At 30.8% G+C, this 9,589-nt stretch overlaps 1 protein-coding gene across 1 annotated transcript in view; it reads right to left on the reverse strand.

Annotated features, from left to right (window-relative positions):
* LOC107461774 (zinc finger protein WIP3-like) overlaps positions 1–4,317 on the reverse strand; it is a 10,054-nt gene extending 5,737 nt beyond the window's left edge. The window contains exons 1-2 of the mRNA XM_021129245.2: positions 4,285–4,317; positions 2,106–2,308 (exon numbers count right to left, since the gene is read on the reverse strand). Of these exons, the coding sequence (XP_020984904.2) occupies positions 2,106–2,308; positions 4,285–4,317 (236 nt within the window). The remainder of the gene's footprint in view (positions 1–2,105; positions 2,309–4,284) is intronic.
* Between the last annotated feature and the right edge of the window lie 5,272 nt (positions 4,318–9,589).

The following is a 9,589-nucleotide window of genomic DNA, read 5'->3' on the forward strand; positions in this document are numbered from 1 at the left end:
TTAGTTTGTATATGACATACATATATATATATATATACATACGCACAAGAGAATGGGAAATGGTAATCTCTTCGCACCCATCTCATTGTCTTATTATATGTTTTCATGGCTGCACTCGATGACTGAGTTTTGTATTTAAATTAAAACCATATCTTTAATTTAATTTCTCACACAAAATGCTCACATCCGTAGTTTAAATTATTGACTAGAAACTAGTCACATACACATTAATACAGTTTAAGTAAACAGATTATTGTTATTCACCAACTTTTAGTGTGAAACTAAAAACAAACTTTTATTTTGTACAATAAAGATCTTTCTGGAGATTTGCTAACCTTTCACCTATGCATGCAGTCATTTTTTCACTGAGAAAAAAAAAGTCAGTAAAATTTATTATTTTTAATCAGCAGTTAGTTAATAATATTTAAAAATATAAATTAAAAATATATTATAAAATTGATAGACTAAAAAAATTAGACTAATAATTAAAAGTGTCAGCTAAAAATAATAAAAAGATTAGACTAATGGTTGAACTTTTTTCTTTGTTATATTCTCTATCTAGTCTCTAATTTTTTTTTCTGGTCTCTAACTAATTTATTTCTTTGGTTAAAACGTTTTATATTATATATTGCTTGATTTCTTTGATTTTTCATTTCATCTATTGCTTAATTTCAAACCGTAAATAAATTAAGGTCCAATTCTGTGACTTAGGTACACAGAAGTACGAAATGGTACATAATTATTAATGAATTAGGTATATATGTATGTTGGGAAGTTATAGTAGCTTCGTATCATTGTCGGGTATTAATTTCATTTGTGTATGTAAATCCATTAATCATCTAAGGATTAATTAATTCGCATCAATCAAAATCCCTCACCTCTGTTTTTGTCATTATTTATTTATCTGTATGTACTATCTGTATATTAGCAAACAGTTCTTGTTGTCCCATGAACACATTGACAAATTGAATTTCTAAACAGCCACTAATTAAGGGACACAAATGAATGGGTGGTCACAATCTGATTGTCCCGTATTGAAATATAAATAAAACTTCAGTTATTAAGAGAAGTCATATTTTGACAATCAATTTTTGCTTTGTGTCCGAACTGTATTAATTAACGATTCATGATTCGATTGGTTCAATCGGCCGATTCGAACCGATTTTCAAAACTTTAACGACGACGAGTACTACTACTACGTGTACTTTTATTGTACTCGTCACAATTTTACATACGTGAAATAATATTATTATTTGAATAATATTTTAAAGAGTAAAATATATTTTTTATTTTTAAAAATTGACAAAAATTTTAAAAATATTTTTAAGTTTTATTTTGTTTTAATTCTGTTATAAAAGTTTTTAATTTGCATTAAATATATTTCTAATAGCTAATTTAAAAAAATTAGAACCAATTCAACAATAATTACATAAGAACAACTTTTAACACAAGTAAATCAAACATAATTGTTATGCATTATTGTTGGATAGGTTTTAATTTTTTTTAAAAATTTAGCTATCAGGGATATATTTCACTACAAAAAAATATTGAGTATCGTCGGATTTACCGTCAGAAAAACGGCTAAAATTTGACGGTATAAACTTCGCCAATAACATATTACCGGCAGATATAGCGACAGAATAAAGTTGAAAGAAAACAAAATCTATTGAACGTTATAGGCAAAAAATTTCTGCCAATAACATTAGCGCTATATCATACGTCCCCGCACTATTTTAATCTGACGGTAATACAAACGGAATTTTTTTTTTGAAAAAATGATTGGGATGTTATCGTCGATATATTCCGACGGTAGTCCTTTTATTTTTTTTAAATAATACTTTTACATCCATCTATAGTGTACCCTGATAATTAATAATCAAAACAGTGTTTAAAATAAATGTGAAATATCAAACATACAAAGTAAAAATACAAAATGATGGTAACTGAAATATTTGAAACAATGCTAATTATATTATATTCTTCTCAAAGTTTTATAAAAAATATGTATCACAGAACTATATTTATATTAATCATATTCAGATTCATCATGTTCTTCCTCTGGTTCACTATCCTTCTCTTCCGAAATAGTTTCCTAATCATCGTACTCGTCTTCCTCTTCTTCGTCGCCATAAACCTCATCTTCTTCATGAAGATCGTCGTTCTCACGTGGTAGTACGTCGTCATCTATTCCAAGGTCAATTATGTCATCATCCGTAACAGCCGACCTAAGGATGATCGCCTCACAAGTATTAATCACTATTTTCAAAGGAGTTGGGTCATCAATCTGGTAAAGTTCCTGACCTCTATCCTATCATCAAACTCGATGCAGCATCTTGCCTTAATCTTAACGACAACCACCCAACTAGACTTGCATGAATCCAGATAAGGCAAATAGTATACTTGTCGTGCATTTTTAGGTAGAATAAAAAGATTGTAGTGCCTATATTTCCTGGATATATTAACTTTAGTGATATCGTAGACCTTGTGCTTTTGTATTCCTTGTCGCAAACTTTGATCATACCATTCACATTTAAACACGCACACCTTGTACCTATTCAAAGTAGAGGCAGACCGGCTAATTCCCTACTCCTCTACTTCTCCATGTCCCGTCCACATCCAATACCCATCCTTGAACCCGTTACAATAGAGGTGAAGCTTTATATTCGTAGGTCCTAACCACTTAGTCAGTCAATACTTTTCATAAGGACACCTAGATACCCCTTTAGACCTAAACGGTTCCATGTTAAATACATGCCCAACAAACACGTCAACTCCCTCAAAGAATTTAGGTTTTAATCCCCCATCCACCGTTATCCCTATCATACATCTATAGACGATGACTTGGAATCATATTGAAATACACACCCTAAAATTCAACGAACATGACAAATTATTAAATTTTTTAAAAAATTTGGTAGAATGTACCCTATAATTAGAATCTTCGACCAAATACAATTATTATTTTCTACAAACCAATTAAAGATGTTTTACAACAAATTAAATGAAATTTTGGCTGAACTTTTCCTTAATTCAAAGACATCCAGCAAATAAATATAACAGGTTGGACAAAGGAAACAACTGCAGGCATAAATTAGAATAAACACGAATTCAATATCCTAACTGTTCTAGTGCATAATCCCTTATAACTCTATAATTTTCCAGTAAACAAGGGTTTTGAGAAGGCGTATCTACACGACCTTCTCCCACTTCCGTCCTAAAATACTATCCTAGAAAAAGTAAGTCCAACATAAAATTTAAATAATTGATTATAGTTAGAGATAGAAAACCTATCTAAAATACGGATGCACAGAATACGAAAAAATGAAATCCAATTGATTTTAGAAAAATAACACCATCCTAATAAAAAAGAAAACTTATTAAACACGCAAGGTAAAACTAATTAATTCAACAAACTAGACAAAGTCTTCCAACAATGTCGAGCATTCTTAATCTCACCATACTTAACCTATCGTAACTTAATTTAATTTCTATTTACATTAAATTAACATAAGAAACCCTAATCACAAACTTCATTACCTTAATTTAATCAATGATTTAATAATAAAATATATAACAAAACCATAAACTCACAAAAAAATGAAAAAACTAAAAATCCTAAACCGAACTCTAACCACAAACTTTAATTTAATCAATAATTTAATAAAATACTTAACAAAATCCTAAAATTACAAAAAATCTAAAAAATTATACCAAATTTTAATCACAAATTTTATTACACTAATTTAATCAATAATTTCATAAACTACTTAACAAAAAAATTCTAAACTCGCATAAAAATTTAGAAAAAAAAGAATTATAGCAAAATTATCTTTGCTGGTGGCTGCAAGATGCTGGAGGCGTGGTGGTAACATGAGGCGGCAGTGACGGCAATAATATCACTATCACCGATGGCTCCAGCGGCGACCGACATCTCCAGCAGCTAGAACGTCCAACGACGACGACAGCAGAGGCTCTAGCGGGTGGCGGCGATGCCAACAGCTTCTCCCCTTACTAGAGACCATGAGAGGAGAGAGAGAAATGAGAGAGAGTGAACTCGCAGAAGTGAGTTGAATTTTAACCCAACATTACCATCGGATTTATTGGCGGAATGTTCCGCTGGTAATAAATTGCACAAACGCAGTATTTCACTAAAGCGAGTTACCGTCGGCAAAGTCTGCCGGTAAAGTTGCATCACTAAAATAATATTTTATGCCATTTATCACCATCGAATTTAGAGTCAAAACATAAAATCCGACGGTAATCAATTAGTGGAACCATATATACCTTGTAACCCACCCGAAATCCGACGGTATTCATCGTGTTTCTTGTAGTGTTTGAAGCAAATCGAAAACTTTTGGGACAAAATTGAAACAAAATAAAGTTTAGAGATATTTTTGAAATTTTTGCCAAACGTTAGATACAACAAATATACTTTATCCTATTTTAATAAAAATTCTGATTTTGAAACTCAAAAAACAAAGATTAGGTTTAGAAACACACACCACCAAACATAAATCCCTATTCTAACCTCCTGCTCTAATCACTCTCCCACTCCGAAGCTGCGACTGATGTGCCTCCCCTCTATCATGTCGTCAGTTGTGCTCCCCACGATAGCGTCGTCCAATCGCCCCTTCTTCCTCTCCCTCGAACGTGTGTGCCACTGACCCCTGTGTCGTCCCCATCAACCGTGTTTGACAATTGCCGCTGTGGCCTCTCCATCCACCACGGTGTTTCGATGACGCTGAGCCATCTTCTTCCAACCCCAATCGTACACAAACCCTAATAAAAAAAGAAACATGCACCCACTGACCCGAAAACAAAACATCCGAAATTCTCTAGTGATATAACCACTTATTCATAGAGAAACATCCACTTACTTATATAGAAATATCTAGTAACATAAAAAAATTTATCAAATCGTATACACAAACATTCACTAATAATTAAATAGAAACATCCATCAAATCAAGAAAGGAACATCTCATATATACGAAGCCTTCTACATAGACCCTGAATCCCTAAGCAGAAAAGAAATATCTATTAACTCGAAAAAAACATCTAAAACTCTTTAAAAATACAACCACTTATTTATAGAGAAACATCCATTAACCTTTGGAATGGTGCCACGGAGGAGATGCAGCGAGACAGAGGACGCGGCACGACTTGCAATCGTCGCTGTTACGGAGGAGATGAAGGACGCAATGCAATAGTGCCACTTGCGAGCGCCATTTCTCACCTAACAGCGTCACTAGTGTGTACGGCGTGCTCTCAGCAAAGGCAGCGTGAGGGGCAGTTTGACGCCGGTGATGAAAAATGCAACAGCGGTGCCGACGTGCTGTGTGCGGAGGTTGAGGGTGTCGGAGAGAAGGGGAATGCAACGACTGTGATTGTTTTTTTTACTTCTGTGTAAATTAGTCAAAAGTAAAATTAGGATTAAATTTTGGTAAATATACGGAGTGGAATGTTTTTTTAGTGAGTTTTGCAGTGTAGTCTAAATGCAAATTAGTTGAAACTGACTGTACCCTAGATGATTATTTAACGGAATTGAAAATTATTTGTAAAAGTTCATAAACAAGTGAGGCCCAAACAAAAAATTTTGGATTTTCAAAATTCTGTAAATATTCATCATGAGCACGTGAAAATAGTTCTGAAAATGTTACTTGAAATAAAGATAACAGTAAATACAATGAGTATAAACAAAATATGTAATACTTTTTTAACGAAAGAAAACCGTTTATTAATAAATATGATCTGCTAAAAAAGAGCCAGGTGATCTAAAGAAGCTAATATGATTTTTCATAATTACAAAATGAGTATAATGATAGGTAATTGAATTTTTTAGCCAACATCAATAATTTTTTAAAATTATTTTATTTATCTTAAATTTTAAATATTAAATCATAAATTTTTCATTCTAAATTTTAAATTACAAACTCAAATTTAAAATAGACTAATATTAACTAACTAAAAGTTAGTTACTTACCCTTTTTAACTTAACCATTAAACTCATTTAACAAAGCTAGTTATACGAGTTGACAAATTTCTGTATTTCATCGAGGTTGGAATAGTACAAAACACTTTTAGGGTGTGTTTGAGAAATCCGTTGAAAGAGAAGAAGTACGTTTAGATTTCTTGAAATGGATTTACTTCAATGTTTAAGTATTTTAAAAAATATTCTCTGGCCGAAATTATTGAAGTCCAACTATTTGAATGGAGCACTTACATTTATTTCTCTAGTGAAGATCCAGGAATGAAGCTTCCCCAAAGGAAGCACTGTTGGTGATTGTCTCTTTCTTTGTTAAATTCCTTCCCAAAAAAAAAAATGGTAGATAAAAATGGTTTCAGTTCAATTCGTGGTTGATTAAAAAAAGTAGTCCGCAATTGAAGGACTTAGTCTTTGGTAGTGGAGCTTAGAAGAGGGATAAAGAAGAGACAAATTACTTAATGTGTTTGTTGCCTGGACTTAAAAATAGTTTGAAAGATGTTTGGGGTCACACATATAATATTAATAATAATAATGACGACTATAATTCAATATAGGTGTTCCAACTTCTACCCGTCATGATTAAGATCATGATCCGTTTTCAATATAACCCATAAAATCTTTAAAGAATGGGATGTTGCACAAATTGCACCCACTTAGAATTAGTATATAGTGTTTAATTAAATTGAAGCTTACTCTAAAGTCATCCAACAATTACATTTCCGTGTTGAACGTTTGAGTGAGTCAGTAATTATATAGTATTTTTTTTCCCTTTTCTGTTTCATGTTGGAGGAAAACGATTTTTTCTTTTTTAATATTGGATGATATTTAGTGTCATGCGTAATTATGATGCAGTTGTGTGTTTTATTGCGATATCAAAAATTAGAAGAAATCGCTTCCCGCAATTTATAGATAGCAGCAAGAAGACAAAAAAAATAGAAAAAAAAAGAAAATAAAAAAATAAACTAGAAGTATAGTGGGACAATTTGTCAAAAAAATGACAAAATTTGAGATTTATAATCGCAAAAGTTCAATTTTTTTTATCTCTCTCACAAATCACAATATCATACTTCAAATCGTCCCCACCATACTTTTAGTTGCCTCTCTATTTTCTTTTTTTCTGCTAATTTTTAGTTTTCTTGTTGCTGTTTACAAAGTGCAAGGACAATTATTACTGGCCTTCAATATCATACTGTATATTTTACACCAACTCATAGCCAATATTAAAAAAAAAATTACGAGAAAAACTATTTGAATATTTCTTTGATCCAACCTTCAAAATATTGTATAACATCAGAAATGCACTAACACAGGACATAAATATACAAGACATTATTGCACATATAAAATAAAGTATATAACAACTCTATTAAAATTTAAATTATATGATATTTCGTAATTTTATTTTTTTAAAATATGACATTACAAATTATTAAAAAGTTTATAGATTACTAATCCTGGTATATATAATTAGCTGAGGAGTTCAGCTCAATCAAACTAACAAGAATTCTTGTTTGTGTTAATTAATAATCTATAAGCAAATTGTAAGAATTTCAAGTTCAACCCACATTATTATCAAAAGTCCAAGTGATGGATATGTTAGTGGAAGTTGACATCATAAACTTGCATCATACATGGTGGCAAGTCTTTCAAGGACAGAAATGAAAGAAACTTAATTAGTGGCATACTTTCAACACATATATTCCAATATATTACATATTTACACAAATTAAAATTCGAGCCTAGCTAGTGATTCATCTTGGTCAAGGTAGAAGTTTATCTAATATCTCTACTATGGTGGCTAACCGGGCCAATTGACCTTGACCTCCTCAATATAATTCTCATCTGAATAATAATGTAGTTCTGATGAATTATAATTTCAATGGAAGATGCCCAAAGAAGTGGAACAAACTTAAAAAGAGTTTAGGCCTATTTTGGCACTCCATTGACTATGGTTTTCCACATTTCTGGTATCTTTCCAAACAAATAAAGGCCCATGACTTCCAAATCTTTAATCATTACTACGAACCCGTCAAGAAACAATTAAATGCTAATTAATGTGTGGAAAACCAAGATAGAAAATAAATTAAACAAGAACATAGAATGTGTTCCTACTTCAATTGGTTTGCATTTTAAAATAGGAACATTCTTTAGTAAACAGTTTAGGCATGTATGTTCCAACAATTCCGGTCTTAAAAATGTCGTCTTCCAGGTACTATCCCTTATTTCCTCAAGCTTTGTTTGGATAGGAGAAAGAATAAAGATGAAATTGGAAGGAAGAGTATCTAATCTACTTCCTTTAAGAATTCTTAAGCATTATTTGGTTTCACACAAGTTTTGAATTTGATTGTGATTATTTATGAAACAAATGAAGTAACATTACATCAAGATTTTAACCACGAATTATATTATTTTTGTTTGAATCACCATCATTTTTCTTTGGGTTTAAAATCTAAATTTGAATGTATTAAATCTAATTGTTGGAAATTTAAATTGGGCCTAAACTATTCTATGGCAGTATAAAGCTCAGTCACTATGGGCCTGTGGCCCAATATATGTTGTTGGGCTATATGCTTCACTTTTTATTTTCTATTTAATGTCATGTACTCCGTGACAAAAAAAATTGTCATGTACTCGAATTTTATATTACTTCTTTTCTTTAGCAAATCAATGATAAGAAGTAATTTGATCCTCTAATAAGTTGATTAACATAATTAGGTCCTGATATAGACATTTAAAACTTGAGAAATGATATTTCTTAACCAATTCTAATTACTGATGGTGAAACTAAATAAAAATAAAAGAAAAAACTATACATATATAGCTAATTAGGACAACTATCTGTTTAATTCTTTTATAGTTTTATACATATTGTATTTTTAATATAATAATAAATAAAAACTATATTTTTATATATTATTGATTACATTATGTTATTTAGTCTTGCATCATCTATAGTAATCGGTTAAGGTGATGTTCTTTTTATAATATATACCGTTTTAAATATGATGGTAAAACATCATTCATATAACAATTCATTCTTAATGTATCTTAAATTAATTTTAACTTTTTTTTATTTGCATCATACATTATGATAAGCCACTATTAATCAAACGCTGTTGCCATGATTGTTTAATTCAAGAAAATTCTAAAATAATAATTAAATTACTCATAATAATCATATGTGAAGTCTAGCTAAAATTATTTTTTATGCTAATCAAGAAAGATCCTTAGCTCTTTGGGTTTAGAATTACTATGATTGTTATGACAACAACAATGAACCTTTGCGTGACCAGTTATGGAATGCAAAATGTTCTTTAAACAAGAGATCAGATATTGTCTTATTTGCCTATTAGATTGTTAATTTGCATGTAAGTTTTTTTTCCTTTCTACCGAGCAACTCTTCTTTTGGAATAGTGCTGTTACTATCTATCTCCCATGAGCTATGTATAGAGCATTAATGGGTGAAAAAAAAAATCACTGACACAAAAAAAGTAGACATAGTATATGCCTGATCATTATAAAAAGGTTTCCATAAGTAAGTTCGTTCTTTAGTTTGTATCTGCTTGTATTCCATCATCATTATATCATTCTCCATTTGGCTCA

This window comes from Arachis duranensis, chromosome 8 (genome assembly GCF_000817695.3).
Source record: "Arachis duranensis cultivar V14167 chromosome 8, aradu.V14167.gnm2.J7QH, whole genome shotgun sequence".
In the NCBI taxonomy this organism is placed as follows: domain Eukaryota; kingdom Viridiplantae; phylum Streptophyta; class Magnoliopsida; order Fabales; family Fabaceae; genus Arachis; species Arachis duranensis.